General features: G+C 37.4%; 1 protein-coding gene and 1 pseudogene across 1 annotated transcript in view; one reads left to right on the top strand and one right to left on the bottom strand.

Annotated features, from left to right (window-relative positions):
* Window positions 1-23,764, top strand: part of RGS22 (regulator of G protein signaling 22) — a 173,534-nt gene that overhangs the window by 55,331 nt on the left and 94,439 nt on the right. Inside the window, exons 11-15 of the mRNA XM_047088840.1 lie at window positions 3,953-4,127; window positions 6,400-6,533; window positions 15,000-15,114; window positions 16,952-17,074; window positions 17,852-17,953. Of these exons, the coding sequence (XP_046944796.1) occupies window positions 3,953-4,127; window positions 6,400-6,533; window positions 15,000-15,114; window positions 16,952-17,074; window positions 17,852-17,953 (649 nt within the window). The remainder of the gene's footprint in view (window positions 1-3,952; window positions 4,128-6,399; window positions 6,534-14,999; window positions 15,115-16,951; window positions 17,075-17,851; window positions 17,954-23,764) is intronic.
* Window positions 14,400-14,901, bottom strand: LOC124518962 (cytochrome b5 type B-like; annotated as a pseudogene).

Below are 23,764 nucleotides of genomic sequence, written 5' to 3' on the forward strand. Positions count from 1 at the left end.
AACAGGACAAACCAAGCAACAGATGCTTATGAAGACAAGTAAGGAAAGACCTTGCAAGAGAAATTCTGAAGTTCATCACATGTGGGATTGTCCCTGGGAGGGTGACCTATGGGGGACAGTCTCTATCAAGGGCTTCAGGTAAGTTTCAGTCCAAACATTTCATCAGGGTAGAGGCAAAGAGGTCTTGGGCCACGTTTATTCAACCAACACAATGTTCCTATGTAAAATGTTGCTGCCTGCACCTACTATTCAGAATAAATATAACTATCTGAAAGAAAAAAAAAGGGGGGGGGTCTTTCACAGAGCAAAATTTTAAAATTTTGATGAGGTCTAATTTTTCAGCTCCTCCTTTTATGGATTATGCTTTGGTTTCAAACTGAAGAATTCTTTGCCTAGTTCTAGATCCTAAAGATTTTCTTTTATGTTGTTTTCTAAAATCTTTCTAATTTTATGTATTACATTTAAGTCTGTGCTCCACTTAGAGTTAATTTGTGTATAAGGTGTTAGGTTTAGGTCAAGTTTTGGTTGCTTTGGTTTTTGTTTTTTGAGAGATTTTTGCTTTTACTTATAGATATCCAGTTGTGCATCTTCACTTATTGAAAAGGCTATCCTTCCTCTTTCCTTCTTTTCTATGTTCTACATTAACATGTAGGCAAGTCAAGTTGTAGAGCTTCATGTAACCACCATGGCAATCAAGATGCAAACACTTCTTTTTTTTTAATTTTTTTTCACACTTATTCATTTTTGAGAGACAGAGAGAGACAGAGCACAGGTGGGGGAGGGGCAGAGAGAAAGGGAGACACAGAATCAGAAGCGGGCTCCAGGCTCTGAGCCGTCAGCACAGAGCCCGATGCGGGGCTCAAACTCACGAGCTGTGAGATCATGACCTGAGCCAAAGTCAGACGCCTAACCGACTGAGCCACCCAGGCCCCCCGAGATGCAAACACTTCTGTCACCCTCCAAACTCTCACACTAACCTTGTTACACTCCTTCTCCACTCCTGACCCTTGGCAACCACTGGTCTGTTACTTGTCACCACTTTTGTCATTTTGAGAATGTCACATAAATGAAATCATACAGTATGCAACCTGTGACTGACCTCTGTTGACAGCAAAATGCCATTGAAGCATAATGCATTCAAATTGTTGCATGTATAATAGCTTATATTTTATAAATATAGCTTTCTAGTTCATTATTGGTAAATAGCAATGTGATTCAATTTTGTGTGTACTCAGTATTAGAGAGGCTAGAGCCCTCACATGGACCTGCTTTGCTTTTCCAGCTGTTTTGGTGCTCTTCCATTCTCAGGTCTGTCAGACACTTCCTTCTACCTTCGTGCCAACACCATGCATGTCTTGTGGCTGACAGTAGTCTGTCCTACCTACTTGTATCTTGGTGTTTGTGGGGATACATTAACATTCTGTTATAAATGTTGTCCATGAGTTTTCAGTTTTGCTATCTAGTTGTCCTGTTTGTATGGAGGGATTCTGAGAGGTAGAAAAATGAATTGGGCCACATTGCCATTTTCCCAGAATCCTCTTATCTTTTTCTTGATCTAGCTAACTCATGTGTATTTAAATTTCAAACTAAAACATAAACCATTTGATGAATATTATGAAGCAAATACTTAGGTAACCACTACGTGGGCTGTAAAATAAAACATTGCCAAGATCACTGAAGATCCCTTATTGATTACAATATCCTCACTCCTCCTCAGAGGCAACCACTATCCTGACTTTTGTGATTGTCACCCTCTTTCTTTTCTTTATAGTTTTAGCAATGATGTATGCAAATAAATCCCTAAATGTATACTTTTGTCTGCCTGTTCTACAACTTTATGTAAATGGAATCATGTTGTATGCTTTCTTTTGTGTCTTCTATCAACATTAGATGGAAGATTTGTCTGTAATTAAGAATTTTAGGGGCGCCTGGGTGGCTCAGTCGGTTGGGCGTCCGACTTCAGCTCAGGTCATGATCTCGCGGTCTGTGAGTTCGAGCCCCACGTCGGGCTCTGTGCTGACAGCTCGGAGCCTGGAGCCTGTTTCGGATTCTGTGTCTCCCTCTCTCTCTGACCCTCCCCCATTCATGCTCTGTCTCTCTCTGTCTCAAAAATAAATAAACGTTAAAAAAAAAAAAGAATTTTAATAATTTTCATTGTATATTGGTATTTCTTTAACGTTTCGGTTGTTTCTTACTTTTCACAAAAGCAATGCTGAAATGTGTATTCTTGTACACATAACCATTTTTCTACAGCAGCTGTGCCCATTTATTCTTTCACTGACAGAATATGAAAGTACCCATTGCTATAAATCCATGGTAGCATTTAGTATTGTCAGACTTCAAAATTTTTGCCGTGTCTTGGTGTGTCATTGGTGTCCTGTGGTTGTAACTGGCATTTCCTCAAGTGCTAGTGAGGCTGATAACCTTTTCAGTGCTTGTTAGTCATTTGGATTTCAATTGTTGTGATTTGCTTTTTTATCTCATTTGCCCATTTTTCTATTGGGAGATATACACACGCTTATGCACACACACACACGTAAACATCTATACATACATACGCACACATCGTATTGGATACAGTTCCTTTGATGTTTGATAGTATTATGTGACAGATGCCTTCTCCCACCTTCTAGAGATTGAGAATTAAGATGTGTGCAATCAGTGTAAATGAGAACTCATATGATGGAAGCATGAAAAATAATACAACACCAGTTTAGGATTGACTGTGACGCTTATTCCACAATATTTGGTGAATTTACATAGTGGCTAATAAAAATTAATTCTATGAATGGAATAAGAGTGGAATATTAAAAATGGTGGGGGCAGCAGAGACTTACACAGTCCATATGAGTATAATGATGGAAATCAGAAAATTGAAACACCTAGATTTCCCAGTTAGTACATGTATGCTTTATTGGATAAGATCTTGTAGATATTCCCACTTATTGGTTGATATGAGAATAAGAGGTAATTTTGGATATTTCCAAGTCTGCAAGTAAGGGTTCTGAAATATAGTTAGGATGCCCACTCAGATTTATACAGTATGCTTTCTGAATTTAAATGAATTTGAACTTTGGATTCTCTTCCACTCCCAACCTGTGTTCACATCAGGGGAATATCTACTTTCTTTCTATTTTAGAGGGAAGCAATTTTATACCAAGACCTGAAATATGGAGTGGGAATTAGTCTTTGGGCTGTGGCATCGGGGGGGAAAACCTGGTCCAAGTAGCAATTAGCATCAGGCCTGACAGCTGGAGTTAACCCTCTAGCCAATAAAGAGCCCACAGACTAAATACCAGGATATCCATCCAATTAAGTATGGCCTTGACATTGTGCCAAACATTCTTTTTCCTGGGTTTCTGGAAGTAGTGTTAGTCTGTCATTTATATAAATTGTTGTTAAACTAATTCCTACCTTCAGATTTAAGGCTTGAAAATAGATCATAGGAATCACAATTCACTTTAGTAGTACAGGTAAACATTTAAAAATGTTTATATATTTTAAAATGTGAATTTCATCTACTAGTTTTTGTTTGGTATAGATAAATACTAAACTGCCTTAAAATGATCACAGGTGCATTTTATGTTCATTTTTCTAGAAACTATTTTTAAAAATTTATTTAAAAATAAATTAGTTTTTTAAAAAAATTCCTTCGTCAAATAGATATGAGACTTCTTTTTCTGATCAAGCAGACAGTAATTTGAATGTAATTTTATTATTTTTTCCTAATGTATATTGCCTCTTTATATGAGTGAGTGTGATTTCAGGCAGTTGGTATATCATAGAGAAGTATATTTTTAAGGCCAGGCATCAGAAACAGAAGTGGAAATTTTTAGAAAAAGGGTTTGGTAAGACTGATAATTGTGAGCACTGGTATTATAGATTTTGTAGGCTTTCCATTTTGGAGACTTACTGTCTAGCTTAACCTTGAATTTGTTTTTCCTTTGACTAGGGCGCCAAGATTCTGTGTTAGTCATTCATCCCCAGCAAAACATGCTAGTGCTGAACTGAAATTCTGGCATCTCCGTCAAGAGAAACCAAGGAAGGATGTTGACCCTTTTCCACAAATGGCAACCCTCTTGCCATTAAGACCTAAATCGTGCATTCCACAGGTATCTGATATGCAGGTAGGGTGGACATTGATACTTCGATCTCCTTATCAAGTGTATGGTAAAATATCCACGCTTGGGTTTTGTACACTAATACTTAAGTTTCATCATAAGCTTTTTGGGGGGTTGTTGTTAACGTACATGCTGCAACAGTTATGAATTAAGAAAACCTACAGTTTGTTCCCCACCAGTCAGCCAGAGTGATCCTTTAAAATACATGATCAGGTCACTCACCTGCTCTAGATTTTCTAGTGGCTTCCTCTCTGACTCAGAGGAAAATCCAAGGTCTTTACACAGCTATCCCTCCCCCTGCTAACTTCCTGACCTCATTTCCTACCACTCTTCTCTAACTTAGTCCACTCCAATCACACTGGCCTCTCTGTTGTTCTTTGAACACACCAAGCAAAAATCTGGAAGTTCTCTACATAATACACTTATTTTTTTTTTTAAAGAAAGCTTATTTCAGGGTGCCTGGGTGGCTCAGTCGGTTGAGCGTCTGACTTCGGCTCAGGTCATGATCTCACAGTCCGTGAGTTTGAGCCCCGCATCGGGCTCTGTGCTGACCGCTCAGAGCCTGGAGCCTGTTTCCGATTCTGTGTCTCCCTCTGCCCCTCCCCCGTTCATGCTCTGTCTCTCTCTGTCCCAAAAATAAATAAATGTTGAAAAAAAAAATTAAAAAAAAAAAAAGGGGCGCCTGGGTGGCGCAGTCAGTTAAGCGTCCAACTTCAGCCAGGTCACGATCTCGCGGTCCGTGAGTTCGAGCCCCGCGTCAGGCTCTGGGCTGATAGCTCAGAGCCTGGAGCCTGTTTCCGATTCTGTGTCTCCCTCTCTCTCTGCCCCTCCCCCGTTCATGCTTTGTCTCTCTCTGTCCCAAAAATAAATAAATGTTGAAAAAAAAAAATTAAAATAAATAAATAAATGTTAAAGAAAGCTTATTTCATTGTGGTGAAAAACACATAAAATTTATCATCTTAACCATTTTCAAGTATACACTTCAATGGTAGGTATATTTGTATTGTCGTGAAACAGATCTCCAGAACTTTTTTATCCTGCAGATTTGAAGCTACATACCCATTAAACAACTCCCCTTCTCCTCCTCCTACAGCCTCTGGTAACCACCATTCTACATTCTGTTTTTATGAATTTGACCGCTTTGTATGATTCTTTTAATAAGCTCAGCCCCCTATGGTACCACTCATTTATTGAGTGTTGCTTAATGTCGTGCTGTGTTCTGAATTACTGAAACAGATGTGAGCCCTGATACCTAGGAAGTTATGTGTAAAACATACTTAAGTAATTAATTTTATTTATGGAATTCTTAAGAAAATATTAGTAGTTGTTAGGGACCTAGAGTGTATATAAGATTTTATTGTGTGTTCTGGGTAATAAAACATCGCAAATATATTCCTTGCTCTCCAGGAACATATATTATATTCTGTTAGAAGTTGACATATAAGAAAAGTTGGCGTTTGTTTTTCAAATAACAAAACTACTGGAAATTTGGAAACTGAAGAGACAAATCACTCCTGATTTCACCTCCTTCTAGCAACTATTACTTATTTTCTCTTGGTCTTGTTGTGAATCTTAATTTTAATGCACTTATACTTCTGTATTCTGATTATTTCTTCTAACATCTTCCTCACATTTTTCCATGTGTGTCATAATTTCATAATCCTTACTCTTAAATTTTATATAATGTTACATTTATGTATGCCTCCCGTACTCAGATCAAAGTTGGACTTTTAAGTGTTTGTACTTTTTTGATTCATACATGTAGCTTTTACCAAATAGTTGACTTTTTACCATAAATAACATTTAAGAATGGGAACAAAAATAAAATGTCCAAAAATGGAAGGAAATAGTTTTGTTAAGATATAGGTCTTTAGTATGGACCAGTGGTATCCTTTCTTCCTTTCCTACCTCCATTCCTCATCCTCCCATCTCCACCCCCCAGATAGATGAAAACCTATTTGATTGTAGAATAAAGAAAAGGTTTTGTGAGGTTCTCCCTCTAGGAAAGAGTTTTCTTTCACAATGATATGAGTAGGGGTATACCAGCCTTTGGCCTTTCTTATACTCTAAAGAAGTTGTCAGGGATTCAGCATGTTGGTTGTAGAAAAGTGGGAGTTTAGGAAGGAGTACATTTTTATTCTAGTGGGAAGCACAGTAGAGCGAGAGAGGAGATCTTCTAGTGATCAAAACAAACTCAAGGTATATGTACAGAGCTATGCTTTGTTTCCCCTTCATATTGGCTCATTTTTCACTGGTTTATTATTTTACCACTTGTTAGAAAGAAGAATCCAATTTATTACAACATCCTAAATCTCCCAAGAAACCACCTAGAGCAAAAACGGCAGTTCAAAAACCTTGGAAGAGCAAGTCTTTGTATCTGATTTCTTCGAAGGACGATGCAATTGAGAAAGGGTAGGTGTGGCTTTTTACGTGCCAAGTGTTATTCTGCAATGGTAAGACTTTGGAAGAATTGACAATTGAATTGAAATACAAAACTGAATACATAGATAGTTTTTACATGAGTTCCTTGTATTTCAGTGATAGGTATTAGAGTCAGGCATAGTCTAAATTAGGAGCACAACTCCTGAGATGAGTAATTTGAAATGGATGGTGCCTCTCATCTCCAGCCTGTCATGAGCTGTACAACCAAAAGACTTCTGAGAAGATTGCCCTCCAGCTCTCATTTGGTCTTTTTCAATAGTTTGGTATTTCTCAAACTTGAGTCTTGACTTGAAGTCATAAGACTCTCAAGAATATTGTCATTATTTAACACAGTATATTTATTCATTTAGCTTTGCCCACATATTTACTCTTTTCGTTGTTCTTTATTTCAAGTGGGATTATTTTCCTTCAACCTAAATAAATACCCTTTGATGTTAACTTTGGTGTGGGATCTGTTGGGGAATCATTTTTTGTTTACTAATTTATTACTTCACTTTCATTCTTTCCCTTTGAGATAAAACTCACATAACATAAAATTCACCATTTTAAATTTATTTTAATTTTTTTTTATTTTTGTAGACTGTGCCTAGGATCAGCCTGAGGTAAAACTTAGGGTCTTCTTAGGTCTTTCCTAGTATGTGCATTTTCCGGGCCATGTGTGGTTACTTTCTAACTTTTCCCTGCATATACAGTTGCATTTGAGTATCCTAATCTTTAATATCTGACTTCTAAAAGGAGGAAAAGAGAAAAATGGAGGTGGGGGTGGGGGTGGGGGTGGGGAAGGGCAATGTCTCTTTAAATTCCCTGGAAGTCACTTCAGCCTGAGGAGGACTGGGTGCTACAACAATGGCCACCTGCCTCTTGCACATCTGTGATCTGCAGCAGCGATCAGAGATCAGAACACAGATGCCTGATATTTGGTAGACATGGTCCTTTCTGCTCACCCTGGCTCTTGCAGCTGCGTGCGGAATGCTCTAGGAACACTTGCTCAGCTGTCTGCCACAGGGCTGGGGATGGGGGAAGGGTAAATGCTGCTGTGCTAGGAGCTCTAACTGACCAAAATTAACCACGGTTTACTGTCCAAGCCTTCCCCTGGAAATTGAAAGCCTTAAGTAGATTCCAGAGCTCCGAAATAGTTACATTAGATTCTGCCAGTTCAATTATTGCCTAGGTGGGGAAGTAGGTTCCTGGTGCTTCCTACTCTGACGTCTTCTCAGAATCCTCACCCCTGGGAATTTTTTTTCCTCAATGAGTTTTGGCCCCCAAACTCCTTTTTTCAATTTATTCCTTTTTTAATGTATTATTATAATCATCATTAATTTTAATTCTAGTGTAGTTAGTATATAGTGTTATATTAGTTTCAATGCTATATTAGCTTATAGTTGACTAAATTATAAGGTTTATAGTTGATTAAATAGTTCCATGTATTACTCCGTGCTCATCAAGATAAGTGTACTCTTAATCCCCTTCCCTATTTCACTCTTTTCCCCTGCCCTCCCATCTACCTTCACAATCATCTGTCTGTTCTGTACAGTTAAGGGTCTGTTATTTTAGTTTCTCTCTTTTTTTCCCATTTGCTCATTTGTTTTGTTTCTAGAATTCCACATATGAGGGAAATCATGGTATTTATCTTTCTCTGACTGGCTTATTTTGCTTAGCATTACACTCTCTAGATCCATCCATGTTGTTGCAAATGGCAATATTTCATAATTTTTTTATGGTGAATAATATTCCCTTGTATATATATACCACTTCTTTTATGTTGTCCATTATGTTACCTTTTTAAAAGTTTTTTATTCTAATTTCAGTATACTTAACACAGTGTAATATTAGTTTCAGGTGTATAATATAGGGATTCAACACTTCCATACAACACCCTGTGTTCATCACAAATGATTCTTAATCCCCATCACCTATTTTGCCCATCTCCCCATCTACCTCCCCTCTGGTAACCATCAGTTTGTTCTTTATAATTAAGAGTCTCTTTCTTGGTCTGCCTCCCTCTGTCTCTTTTTTCCTTTGCTTATTTTTTTTGGTTTCCTAAATTCCACATATGAATGAAATCAAATGGTATTTCTCTTTCTCTGACTGGCTTATTTCACTTAACATTATATTCTCTAGCTCTTTCCAAGTTGTTGCAAATGGCAAGATTTCTTTTTTTATGGCTGAATAATATTCCATTGTGTGTGTGTGTATGTGTGTGTGTGTGTATGTGTGTGTGTATACACATATATAAAATCATACCACATCGTCTTCATCCATTCACCTATTGATGGACAGTTCGGCTGCCTCCATAATTGTACAATATGCATACATGTACAATATACATACATGAATTAGTGTTTTTGTATTGGGTAAATACCAAATTGTGCAATTACTAGGTTGTAGGGTAGTTCTATTTTTAACTTTTTGAGGAACGTCCATACTGTTTCCCAGAGTGGCTATCCCAGTTCTCATTGCCACCAACAGTGCAAGAGGGTTCCTTTTTCTCCACATCCTCACCAACACTTGTTTCTTGTGGTTTTGATTTTAGCCATTCTGACTGGTGTGAGGTGATATCTCATTGTAGTTTTGATTTGCATTTCTTTGATGATGAGTGATGTTGAACATCTTTTCATGTGTTTGTTGGCCATCTGTATGCTGTCTTTGGAAAAATGTTTGTTCATGTCTTCTGCCCAATTTTAAATTGGATTATTTGTTCTTTGGTGTTGCATTGTGTAAATTCTTTATATATTTTTGTTCCTAACCCTTTATTGGATATGTCATTTGTAAGTATCTTCTCCCATTCTGTAGGTTGTCTTTTAGTTTTTTTTTGGTTGTTTCCTTTGCTGTGAAGAAGCACAGCACTTACTTTAATCAAGTCCCAATGGTTTCTGTTTGCTTTTGTTTCCCTTGCCTTAGGAGACATATCTAGAAACATGTGATTATGGTTGATGTCCATGAAATTATTGCTGGTGTTTTCTTGTAGGGGTTTATGATTTTAGGTCTCACATTTAGGTCCTTAATCCATTTCGAGTTTATCTTTGTGTGTGGTGTGAAAATGTGGTCCAGCTTCATTCTTTTGCATGTAGCTATCCAGTTTTCTCAGCACCATTTGTTGAAGAGAATGTCTTTTTCCCATTGCATATTCTGTCTCTTTTGTTGAAGATTAATTGACCATATAATTGTGGGTTTATTTCTGTTGGCCCCTAAATTCTTAGCTACATTGTTAGCACTCAATTTCTTTTTCTAGCAGATTAATTTTTGTATTTTTTTTTCAGTTTATCTAGTTGGTCTTCAAAGGGAGAGTTGGTCTAAATCACCTTGTCTGCTAATTCCAAAAATAGCAGTTAATAAGTTTTGGTTATAGATACTTTTCTTGCATTATATTAGTTCCCATGAACTCATCCCCATGAAGAAGACATTATCTTAATTTTTCAAGTGATAAAACAAGTGAAAAGACATACAGGTATGAACTGAGAGAAAAGTTGAATTTTGAGAACTATGCATTGTTTTTATGTTTAAGTTTTGGCTAGATATAGTGTATTACAGTAAAAAGGCAAGATAAAAGCTAAAACAATAATGGAGGTTCAGATAGTGACATTTTTCTATGTCACATTAGGGAATTTGGAGTTGGTTTCCCATGCAGTGAAGAACATCTAGAGAGTTTTTTGTGTGTGTCATTTATTAAAATTAAATTATTGGGGCGCCTGGGTGGCGCAGTCGGTTAAGCGTCCGACTTCAGCCAGGTCACGATCTCGCGCTCCGTGAGTTCGAGCCCCGCGTCGGGCTCTGGGCTGATGGCTCAGAGCCTGGAGCCTGTTTCCGATTCTGTGTCTCCCTCTCTCTCTGTCCCTCCCCCGTTCATGCTCTGTCTCTCTCTGTCCCAAAAATAAATAAACGTTGAAAAAAAAAATTTAAAAAAAAAAAATTAAATTATTTTATTTTCAAAATTGGAAATATATACATGGTTCAAAAATAGTATCATGCTATACACTTATTGCATACCTTTGTATTTTTCTTAATATTTAAAAAATATTTATTTATTTGTTTTGAGAGAGAGGGAGAGAGAGAATCCCAAGCAGGCCCTGCTCTGTCAGTGCAGAACCTGATGTGGGACTTGATCTCATGAACCGTAAGATCACGACCTGAGCTGAAGTCAAGAGTCAGACACTTAACCAACTGAGCTACCCAGGCGCCCCTATGTATCTTTGTTTTTACTGAATTTATCTAAAGTGTTTCATAGCAGTAAATGTACTACAGTAATAGATATACTATAATCTGTGTTTTCTGTCGTTTCTTGTTCTTATAATCTTATCTCTCCTTATGTCTGGTTATCTTTCATTTTATGCCAAGTATTGTTGTATTTGTACTCTATTAAGGGACATGGACATTATTTCCAGTATTTGTCATTATTAAAAACAATGTTGTAATGGATATTGTACATTTGCTATATTTCATGTTAATGCGTATGTCTACAGGATAATTTCCTAAAAGAAGAATTTCTAAATCCAAATTCATGTGATTTAAAAATTTTTTAAGATATTACCAAATTGTATTTAATAGGAGTTGTAACAATTTATACTCCTTTCAGATCTATGAGAGCATCCAGGCTACTCTGTGCCTTTTAATTAGAGAGTTTAGTCCATTTCCATGTAAAATAATTATTGATAGGTATGGACTCATTGTCATTTTATTAATTGCTTTCTGGCTATTTTGTAATTCCTTTGTTCCTTTTTTTCTTGCTCTCTTCTTTTGTAATTTGATGATTTTCTGTACAGGGAAAAGGTATTTTAAGGTGGCAGAGACTTGAGCTTGTTAATATGCTTAGAGTAGTATCTAGTGAAAAGGAAGAAGTTAAAGATTGATGAGAAAGAAGAAGGTCTGTATTTTCTTTTTTTTAAAGTTTATTTATTTTGAGAGAGTGCATGCATATGTGCGTGAGCTGGGGAGGGGCAGAGAGAGAGGGAGAGAGCGAGAATCCCAAGCAGGCTCCGTGCTATCAGCATGGAGCCTGACGTGGAGCTCAATCTCACTAATTGTGAGATCGTGACTTGAGCTGGATTCAAGAGTTGGATGCTTAACTGATTGAGCCACCCAGGCACCCTAAAGGTTTATATTTTCAATGGAGAATGGAAAGAAGAGTTCAAGAACAAAGGCCATGGGATTAACCTTCAACAGGAGATAGGACACTTTTTCCTGAGACAGGATGGAAGGAAATAAGGCTAAGTATAGGTGGATGTATTTGTTGATAAATAATTTAAGTCTTTTCAGCTGCAAATTACAGAAAACTTGACTGACTATGGCATAGACAAATTGGGCTTATTTTTCTGACAGAATAAGAAATCTGAGGGTAGGTAGCTGCCAGCATTGCTTCCCTGGATCAGAAGAATTAGGGCCTGAATTTTTGTAATGTTCTTTGCCATTCTTTCATGTTCATTGATGTTATAGCTCCAGACATCAAGCTTTCCAATCATAAAGGAAGAAGGGCAATTTTCATTAATCTTTTCCCTTTGGTCAGAAAAGCAAGCTTTCTTAGAATCTCCCCAGCAGACTTCATTTTGTATCTCACTAGTCATAACGATATCACATGACAATCCTTCTCTGCAAGATGGTCTTAGAAAGTGAATATTTAGCTTTATCAGTATGTCAGTGGTGCTAGTTATAAAGCTATGTCACTGGGAATGGGTGTTGAGTTAGCCAAACAGTGTCTCCTTCATTGGGGAGTGGAAACTGAAGCACGTTGTACCTACCTTTTCCCTGAGAAACTGAAGCATATTTTACCTACATTTTGTCTGAGAAGAAGCTGCAAAGTAATCTGCTGGCAGATTGGAATGCAGATATATTGGTGAAGTGGAATGGGCGTTTTATGGAGCTGGAAAATAGGGTTTAGAATAATTGCAGTGCGTTATGGAGAGGGAGCTGGATAAGAAAATATAACAAGATAATGTCTGAAGTCATTAGTCTAGCTCCAAAATCTTCCATTATCTCACCCCACACTACCACATATAAATCCTTATGAATCCCACCTGTTGTGAGGATTAAATATGATAATGTGAATTGTGTTTAGCACAGTGTTTGGTATGTGTTATATACTATTCACTTAACTGTTAGTGTCCTCTTACCCTAAGCAAATTAGTTAACTTGCTGCCTCTATTTTATTTTATTTTATTTTATTTTATTTTATTTTATTTTATTTTATTTTATTATTTTATTTTATTTTATTTTTTTACTTGCTGCCTTTTATTTTTTTTATTTTTTATTTTTTTTATATATATGAAATTTATTGACAAATTGGTTTCCATACAACACCCAGTGCTCATCCCAAAAGGTGCCCTCCTCAATACCCATCACCCACCCTCCCCTCCCTCCCACCCCCCATCAACCCTCAGTTTGTTCTCAGTTTTTAACAGTCTCTTATGCTTTGGCTCTCTCCCACTCTAACCTCTTTTTTTTTTTTTTTTTCCTTCCCCTTCCCCATGGGTTCCTGTTAAGTTTCTCAGGATCCACATAAGAGTGAAACCATATGGTATCTGTCTTTCTCTGTATGGCTTATTTCACTTAGCATTACACTCTCCAGTTCCATCCACGTTGCTACAAAAGGCCATATTTCATTTTTTCTCATTGCCACGTAGTATTCCATTGTGTATATATACCACAATTTCTTTATCCATTCATCAGTTGATGGACATTTAGGCTCTTTCCATAATTTGGCTATTGTTGAGAGTGCTGCTATGAACATTGGGGTACAAGTGCCCCTATGCATCAGTACTCCTGTATCCCTTGGATAAATTCCTAGCAGTGCTATTGCTGGGTCATAGGGTAGGTCTATTTTTTAATTTTCTGAGGAACCTCCACACTGCTTTCCAGAGCGGCTGCACCAATTTGCATTCCCACCAACAGTGCAAGAGGGTTCCCGTTTCTCCACATCCTCTCCAGCATCTATAGTCTCCTGATTTGTTCATTTTGGAACTTGCTGCCTTTTAAACAAGGCTTTCCCTACCTACTTTCATTTTTGCTCACTATTCTCCCCATCTAAAGAACCTCTCTAAACACACACACACACACACACGTATGCACACACACACGCACACACATATACATGCACACACACACATGCACACACAGAATTCATCTCCTACCCATTTTTTCAGGGAAAATATCATTTCTTTCATTACTAATACAGCTCAAAGAAACTTCTTGTTCTTACATTCCATAGTATTTATTATCCATTCCCATCATTTGGCATCTATAATATATTCTTGAATTCATTCAACCAACAGTTACGTTATTGAGAGTCATCTTTCTGTAGGACTAGATTTATTTTTTCAACCATCTCTTAAAGGCTGTACCTGATACTTGCACTGTTTTTCTCCCTATTCTCTCACAGTGTCCAGATGCATTTGTAAGATTTATATATGCATATAAATTCAAATATTATATTCAAATATATATGTACATATGTATTCAAATACATATATATGTGTATGTGTAATACACTTCAATGGAAAAAGAAAAGCTTCAAAACCGGAGTGTGTTGCCCTGTTAAGAATGTCTGATGTGCATTTCAAGTATTGGAAGGCAGTCATTGTTACCAAAGGACAATGTCACTAGGACATATGGATTGTAATTGTAACACAAAGTATGGAAATGCAATGGTGAATGGCAGCAGAAAGAGGAGCCACTGGCAGAGACACAGAACAATGAGTGGGTGCTTTGGGAGTAAGCCTCTGGGAGATGAAGGACACTGGCCCCAGGTCTGGGGTGGATGTCTGGCCAGACATCTGGGCTCCAAGGGGGATGCACATAACTGGCAGGATTCTAGGAGAGGGCACCACTCAGCCTCCAAACAAGCCTCTAGCTCACAGTCCCAATGGATCTGCTTTCTGACTTCCAGGAGGATTTCTTTTCCAACATGTAGTAACAATACAGGAAACCTAAGACAATAGCGCCTATGATGGGCAAAATCCAATATGACCAGCAACTTTTGCACAGGTATCTTTTGAAGGGTCCTTGTTACCACTTTCAGGTTTAAGATCACTTGGATGCACATCACCAATATAGTACTACTTGAGCATTTCTGTGGCATCAGAGGAGTGGCCTACGTCTTCAAAGCTTTTACTTGTGTCTGCACCAGCTTGTTCCTGTAGAACCTCTTCTCCCCCAGGATGCTTGTTAAGGAAATGGGTGATATCATAGACTCTCCTATGGATCACCAGCCATATCTCCTTCATGGAGTTGTGCTTCACTGCCTCCTCCAGTCAGTAATACAGCTGATAGAGGTCTTGACCCCTTGTCTTTTTCCATTTTTGCTGCTGGCTTCCACAGTTGCAATTGGGCCTAAGACACCTCTTCTCCACCACTATCTGGGTTTCTGTCACTCCTAAGAATTGATGCCATGGATACCAAGGGTACTCAAAATATGTTGATCAATTAGTTCTCATTCTTATAACTTAGATTGAGGCACAGATCAGAAAGCACCAGAGTTATTCGCTTAACATCTTTTACTGATATTTCTGAATGTCTGAAGCCCCAGCTGGATAGAAGATACACTTATACAGAAGAATCTTTGGTAAGTATTTTGAGATTAATTTGATTCTTCATTTAACTGACTTTAGAGAATTCTTTTAAATGTTTATTTGTTTATTTTCAGAGAGAGAATGCACGTGTGTGCAAGCTGGGAGGGGCAGAGAGAGAGAAGAGGGAGAGAGAATCCCAAGTAGGCTCCATGCTGTCAGCACAGAGCCTGATGCATGGCTTGATTTCATGAACCATGAAATCATGACCTGAGCTGAAATCAAGAGTGGGATGCTTCACTGACTGAGCCACCCCGGTGCCCCACTTCAGAGAATTTTTATTGATTTACCGTAGTATTTTTTCTTTACTAAACAATGCATTTTATTTTCTCCTTCTGAAATGATTTTTTTAATGTTTGTTAAATTCATTTTTGAGAGAGCGAGAGACAGCACGAGTGGGGAAGGGGGCAGAGAGTGACAGAGACACAGAATTCGAAGCAGGCTCCAGGCTCCAGGCTGTCAGTACACAGCCCAATGGGAGGCTCAAACCCACAAGCCATGAGATCATGACCTGAGCCGAAGTCAGACACCAACTGACTGAGCCACCCAGGTGCCCCCCTGAGAAGGATTTTTATACAGAAATTTCCTCTGTGTTTCCTTTTGTAGTACCATGTTGCTATATACTCCCGTTGGTTACTATTTTCAAAAACAGCTGTGTTCTGGTTTAGACACAAAATAAGACTATTATTTTTTTATTAAATTGTTAACATTTGATAAAAAATAATTTTAATGTTCTCTTGGGAACTTAGACTTTTTATGAAATTCTATTTCCAGTGTGTGTCTACCTTGATAATGTGGATTTACTATATCAGTTGGAGGTGACAAGTTTACATTCCCTAAGGACTGTACTTTAGGTAGAAACCTTGGTAGTCCCAATAGAGTCTGAACACTTAGATATAATTTTGCGTATCTTTTTATTTTATTCTAAGCAAACAGTGCTCTTTTTCTTCCAACTAGGATTTTTTTCCCACCAAAATAATGATTTAAAAAAATTTTTGGAATGCCAATAGTTAAACATCATAAAAACATTAAATTCTCACTTTAGAATTTGTTTAGCAGAGGGATAGAGATAGAGAGACACTATAACAATGCCTTAAATTGTTCATGCCACAGTTATCTCAAGATTACAAAGAAGTCCGAGTTCCACACAGCAAATACCAAAGAGTTCCTATGAACAGTAGATATCCTTTTGTTTTGTAGTCACTCTTGTGCTTGGGGAAGTAGCCAGCTTTCTGTGTTTCAAGAATGGTATTAGGGTTGCCAGCATTGTTGGCAGAGACGCCCCAAAATAACAAAGTTTTATGAGAACTTATATTGCCATTGACTCTCTGAAGGCCTTGACCTGTACAGGGTGAGACTGTCCAAAGAGGGGACCCCCTGAGGACAGTTAATGAGCAGCACTGAGAAACCTTGAAGATGGTTCTTTTTATAACTTTCTTGTAGCTATTATAGCATCACCTCAAGGCTAAAATAATAGTAAAGATGTAGGAAAGAGGCCACCAACAGAGATTTGGAAGCCTCCTAAAATGGTATCACTGTGCCTGAAACATGAAAATAATTGAGGTTGAGAAGTCGCTTTAACATTAAGTTTGAAATCAGATTGGTTTATAATAGAATGAAGTCTGCTGCTAGGGTTGGCTCCATAAATGGATCTTAAATGACAGTCAGAGGCAAACATACTGCATTAATTACTTATATGGTACAAAAGTAAGATTAAAAAGTCCAGCAGGAAAATGACAGCCTGGAAGAATTTATGAAACCCTGTTGTTGGACAATGTCGTAAAAAATCACCATGTTCTTGGGTGGATCATGGACTTCTGTTTTGTTATCTAGGTTAAAACCATGGCAGATGGTGCCTTGGGAGGATTTGACATGGAAAATTTGTTGCAATCTTTGTATGTAGAAAATAGAGCTGGATTCTTCTTTACCAAATTCTGTGAGCACTCGGGAAATAAGGTAAAAAACAATGATTTTAAATCTAATTTTATACCTTTGCCTTAGTTTAAAATAAGAGAAGTTGAAATAATTCATTGCTCAAATAATTACATTTGATGTTAAAATCCCATTTCTTCTGGTAATAAATTTTACTCTAAATATTTAGTAACAAATGTAAACATCTCAATTATCATTTTCTTTGTTCACTATCCTAGTAAAATAACAAAGAAAACAAAATACAGACAAGGATTGACTTGCATTATTAGCAATTTATTCTCATGTAATTTTGTTTAGTGTAATATAAATTAAATTCAGAGTTGGTTTCTATCAGTCCTTTAATTTTTATTAAAAATAACTCTAATAATTAGAAATTGCAATGGATAGTGGAAAATTTGCCGGTTTTTTTGTTTTGTTTTGTTTTGCTCGATATAAAGTATTTCAGTGGTTCAATTATGAGAGTAGTGGTTGGGTTTAATATGATATGCATTTGCCCATATACATCAAAATACCTGGTTTCATGCCAGAAATATGTAATTACTCTTTAATTGCTAACTAGCATGCTTCCTATTTGAATGGCCAATTATGTGAGAGGCATACATGCAAAATATAATATTTTAGTGACAATACCAAGAAATATTTTGTATGTTGCCAATTTGTAATAGAAGATAAAACCGTCTTAAATTGAACCTGATTTATGGCAACACCATGGAACTAAACAATTAATTATATTTGAAATCAGAGCTTTGTAGGGCTCTAATAATTGGGTGGTAATGATTTATGTATTTTTTCCATCTGCAGTTGTGGAGGAATAGTGTGTACTTTTGGTTTGACCTACAGGCTTATCATCAGCTCTTCTACCAAGAAACACTTCACCCTTTTAAAGTATGCAAACAAGCCCAAGTAAGTACTAAATAATGTTGGTTCAATGGGCAGCTCTGAGTACACAGAGATGTGAAGAAGTTGTGTCCAGCCCCAAGCAAGAGAAATCTGGGAGTACGGGCAAAAAGGGAGCTGTTCCCTCGCCGCCATGGGATTACTTTATTTAAATGTCAGTAGAATATTGTTTTGTAATCTGATTTGTGGGTTTCCAGTTTTATCTATTTTGTTTGGTTTGCTTTATTTTCTCTTTGCTAGCAATTACTTGGTCTTCCAAAAAAGGACATCCCATATTTTTTTTGATTTATGCCTTTTTGGTTTGGTTGTGAGTGATTTAAAAGAGAACCCAAGAGAGGACTTGTCATGAATCATTGAAGTGATGGGGAGCAGAGGCATTGACCAAAGTGTTTGCTGAGCTTCCTGCAGAAATCAACTGTGGACAGACTCAGGCTGGTGACCTTGTAGAGGGCGGGAAAGGATGTTGACTGTGTGTGGTGTAGGCTCTGTGTCGTCGCCTGTGCTTGTGTGTTCCACACCACGGAGACCAATACTGAGTGGTAGAGAAGAGAACGTCTCAAGACCACCCTGAAGCAAAACAGAGGAGGAAAAAAAGATAGAGGAGGAAGAATAGAGGATTCCCTGCAGAAGGAGACAGAGAGAATGGCCTCTTTTGAGGGGGGGAGAATGAAAGGGAATAGAATTATGACTCAAGCTGACTTAATCTTTTCAGTTTTTTATTCTTAGGATTTTATGATCTTTTATGGAGAGAAGTCTTCAAGCCTAGAAAACTGCAAATCACGTCCGTATCTGTTGACCATTTAAGAGGTTCTTACAAGCTGGAATAGTCCCATTCCAGAGAACCTCTCCCTGAATGATGCGGAGTTAGTTGTGTCATATTATTTATTACCTTACACTCTTATTCAAGATAGTGTAGAGTATTGCTGCTGGATGTTTGTTGTTAGCTTCCACCACCTGCACTCTGGCTTTGATAACCGTGCTTTGGAAATCAGCTGACAGAGCTTTGTACTATTTTTACTATGCAAACAAGGGCTTCAGCTTCTACCTGGTCTGGATCTGGCTCCGTGCAATCGTAGAGTTATATCTCTAATTTGCCAGTGCCATTTTTTGAGACCACACCGTGGGCTCTTCCGTTGTTAACCCTTTACCTGTGAGTCTCCACTTGCCCTCCTCCCCCTAACCTATTGCCTCTCTCGGGTGGAGTACCATCTGTTATTTATTATGTTCTCACTACTGCAAAGCCTCCTCCTCCAAAAATCTTCAGCTGCTCAATCAAGTGGGTCTTTGTTGTTGTTGTAATCACCATATTTCCCTGCACTTGTAAAAGTGGAAATTCTTTTTAAGTTTGTTAGACGTACTAACTCTTAGTAATGATATTATTCAATCTGCTATAGAAGTATTGTGAGATAGGATGCAGCCAAGTTTTGGTTATTCTGAGGTGGATTATTCTGTTTTGGGGTTATCAAGGTCCATAAACTTTTTATCCTCCTCTAGACTATCTTTAAAAAAAATTTTTAAAGGGGCACCTGGGTGGCTCAGTTGGTTAAGCGTCCAACTTTGGCTCAGGTCATGATCTTGCAGTTTGTGGGCTCGAGCCCCACGTTGGGCTCCGTGCTGACAGCTCAGAGCCTGAAGCCTGCTTCAGATTCTGTGTCTCCCTCTCTCTGCCCCTCCTCCACTCACGTTCTGTCTCTCAAAAAAATAAGTAAATGTTAAAAAAAATTTTTTTTAAAAAAGAACTATAATTGGCATACAGTGTTATCTACAACATAGTGATTCAACACTCCTGTACATTACTCAGTGTTCATCATTGTAAGTGAGTCACATCCGTCACCAAATATTATTATGTTATTGACTGTATTCCCTATGCTCTACTTCTCATTTCCGTGACTTATTTTATAACTAGAAGTTTGTACCTCTTAATCCTCTTTATCTATTTTATCCATCTCCTCACTTAATGTCTCCTCTGGCAACCATCAGTTTGTTCTCGTATTTAAGGGTGTTTTTTGTTTGTTTGTTTGTTCATTTGTTTTGTTTTTTAGATTCCTCATGTAGCCCCAGAGGGTATTATGTTAAGTGAAATAACAGAGAAAGATAAATACCATGAATTCACTTATCCTTCCCTAGGTTATCTTTTGGGGAGTCACAGCAGCTGGGGGGAGGGAAACAATGGAGAAAATTACTTTCAGGTGAATAGGGGGACACCAAAAGAGCAAGTCATGTTTTTGTTTTTGTTTTTGTTTTTTTACATCTATGGTTACTTTATGTTTTAGTTAAAGGAGCAATTGTCTACATTGGTTTAGGTTTAATTATCCAAGATTTCTGTGCCTCCAGAGGCAAGAATTGCCTCTAATATCATAATCCTATAGATTTGTTTCACAGTGTGAAATGCTATTCATTTCTTTATAATAGAAATGCTATATGGCTTTCTTCAAGAGTGTATCTACAATACAGATATTTGGATCAGTGGTGTCAGTGGCAGAGTGCAATCAGCTGGCATTGTGTTAAAGTCACTATGAACTTGATTTTATGTATTTTTTATACATCTGACAAGCTGTATGGTAGGAGACCAAGAGTTGCTTCCAAGAGACTTACATGCTTTTCTGTATGCTAGTAGGCAGATGACATACCTTGGTGGCAGTGATTTGACATGAGGGACTGTGGTCTGAGAGTTTCAGCTACAGTCTTGGGCATATCCTGAAGATTTTACTGCGTGGCCTCAAGATAGAATAGTGCGGTTAGAAGCCAATTGAAATGGCAAGGAGAAAATTCTCTGCACTACCATTGTGCAGAGATAAAGTCTTTCACTAGCAACAGTTTGCTGGACTACCATCTATCACTGCTAAGATTTGGAGCCTAGATTGTTGCCAAAGATAGTCCTACTGCTTTTTCGATACTACCCACTTGCTCTGATGATAGAGCGCTACAATAGAATGGAGCAGAGCTGGGTACCACTGTCTTTTATAATGTCTTTCACCTTTGTAGAAATCTTTCCAACAAACTCCATCCCAACAAAAACTATGCATTTAGAATTTACCACTCTCCATAGCATATACATTGAGAATTTTTTGCAATTAGTAAACAAATGTGATCATAAATATTATACACGTTCACACATGTGTGCACCACTTATTCTTATTAGTCATACACACAATTAAAAAGTGGGAAAGAGGAAGAGAGAAAAAAATGGTAAAATTAGAGCCTGGAAGAGAGCTTACTTGGGGAATGTAGGAGTTAATGAGTGGAGAGGGTAGGTAAGAATGAAATGTAAATGAGGATTAAGAGGATTTGCTTACTTTTACTACAAAGTGCTACTTAATATAAAGATAGTCTTGCAGCAGTGTGAGATTTTTGCCTTATTCAAATGGAACGTCAGGAGAACACATTGTTGTTTTACTGTATCACTAGATCAGAGGGCATATGACAAGGAAAAGAATCACAGAACTTGGAGTTGAAAGAAATGAATTTAAATCACATGCTATTATTATTATGCTAGTTCTTAGCTGTGTAAACGTAGTCAAGTCACTGAGTTTAAGAAGCCTCTGTTTCATTTTCTATAAAATGTGGATGGCAATAATGGTTTACATTTTATTTCCTTATACTGCTTTAGAAATTACATATTCTATTTCTGTTTTCACCCTTACAGTTTTAACATGCATACCAAAATTAACAACGTCTACAATTAATCATCTTTATTCTTTCAAAAGGTTTAGGATATTAGAACACTTTGATTCCACCATACCTTGCCCATTTTACATATCATTTTTGTATGGCATTTAAAATTTTCTTATATACCTACAAAGTAGTCATCATCATCTGTTTTTGATACTGTTGATGCTTGTGTAGATTTATTCACACGCGAATTTCATGCTTACCATTGTTTTTTGCATCATACTCCTTCCTTTGGGTTTCATTTCTGAAGAATATCTTTTAGTAGGTTTTTTTTTATTATTAGAATTTACTAGTGGTAAACATCAGGTTTTGTTTGTCTGAAAATGTCTATTTTAATTCTCTCGTTGATCATGTAGCTGCATATAGAATTCTAGGTTGACAATTTTCTCTTAGCACTTTGAAGGTATTATTTTACTGCCTTATGGTTTCTATTGCCATTATTGAGGAGTCTGCTCTTGTTCCTCTGCTTTTTCTCATTATTTGATTTTAAATCATTTCTTGGACTTCAGTGTTCTATATTTCACTTCAGTGTGTTTACCACAATTTCTTGGATCTGAATTGCTTGTAAAATCTGAGGAATCGTGTCTTTCATCACTTCTGTAAAATCCTCAGCCATTATTTCTTTCTACTTCTATTTCTTTCTACAATCTTTCTCTTTTCTGTGTTCTGTCATTCTGGATTCCCTGGCTGGTCAATGTTGTCAATACTATATCTCTCTTAATGTCTCTTTCAAGTTTTTCCATCTTTTAATATCTGTGTTGTATGTTGTAAATTGAAATAGAACAATTTCCTTTGATTTTCCATCTATTATTTCTTCAGTAGATTTCAATCTGCTATTTAACCCATCCATTGAGTTAAATTATTTTAAGAATTATGTTTATTATTGGACATTCTACTTGTGTTTTTCAAATTTTCCTGATGTTTTTGTCTCATTTTCCCTCATGTTTTTACTTCTTCTTTTATGTCTTTAAGCATTTTAAACATATAATATGTAGCTGTGTTAGTTATCTGTTCCTGCATAAATAGTATTACCATAACTATGTGATTTAAAATGATACACATTTACTATTTCACAGTTTACATAGGTAAGGAGTCTGGGCACAGCTTTGCTGGGTCCTCTGCAAGGCTGTAAATCAAGATGTTGGCCAGGGCTGGTTTCTCATCTGGAGCGCCCCTGGGGAAGGCTCTGCTCCATGGTAGTCAGCAGCATCTGGTTCCTTGCAGCCACTGGCTGAGAGCTCAGTTTTTTGCTGGCTGTCAGCTAGAAGCTTTGCCAGCTCTGTGCCATGTGGCGTGGCCCCCTCCATGGCAGCAGCTCCCATCATGGCAGCTTGCTTTTCCAAAACCAGCAATGGATGGAGTTTCTTAGCAAGACAAGCATATAACACACACACACATATAATCATGTGTATCTCATCACTGTTGCTATATTCTATTGGCCAGAAGCAAGCCACATGTTATGCCCACACTTAGGGGGAGAGAATTCTAAAAGGGCGTGAAGACTAGGAAGCACTGTGTTGATGGGAGCCACCCTAGAGTCTGGCTGCTAGAGCGTCCAATGATTTTGTGCTTTGCAGTTCTTGGGAGAACTAATTTTGCTATTTATTATGTTTGCTGGCATGTTGGATTTCTTCTTTTGTGTACTGTAATTTTGAATTATGAGCTCTTCAGTGAGGTGTTTATCTGTGCTGCTTATACTAGGCACATTTTCAATGCTAATTTCTCATCTTGGATTTTCCTTATTTGCCAAGTGTAATCTTGAAAACCAAACCCTTATGATGGTAAATTCACAATAATTAATCCTTAGTAGATATTTTTTTCTTTTTGCATAGAGTCTAGGCCAAGACAAGCAAGCTTCTGTTTTGTTTCCTGGATTTGGTCAATGTAGGTATAGGTAGTGACAGAGACAGAGACAGAGGAAGAGACAGAGATAGAGATACAGAGATACACACATACATACATTTTTTTTCCTATTCTGAATTTTACATTGTGTATACCTCTTCAAGGACCTCTGTGTATGTATAGCTCTTAATATAACTTTTCCACCTAGTGAGGGTCCAAGGCCTTATCTCCCAAACCCAGTGGCTCTTAAAATCCATACCCTTGGTTTACTCCATGCTAATCCCATTGTCAGCTCATACTTAT

The sequence above is a fragment of the Lynx rufus genome, unplaced genomic scaffold (genome assembly GCF_022079265.1).
Source record: "Lynx rufus isolate CCGP_SWC_20201006 ecotype Redwood Valley unplaced genomic scaffold, mLynRuf1.p SCAF_26, whole genome shotgun sequence".
Classification (NCBI taxonomy): domain Eukaryota; kingdom Metazoa; phylum Chordata; class Mammalia; order Carnivora; family Felidae; genus Lynx; species Lynx rufus.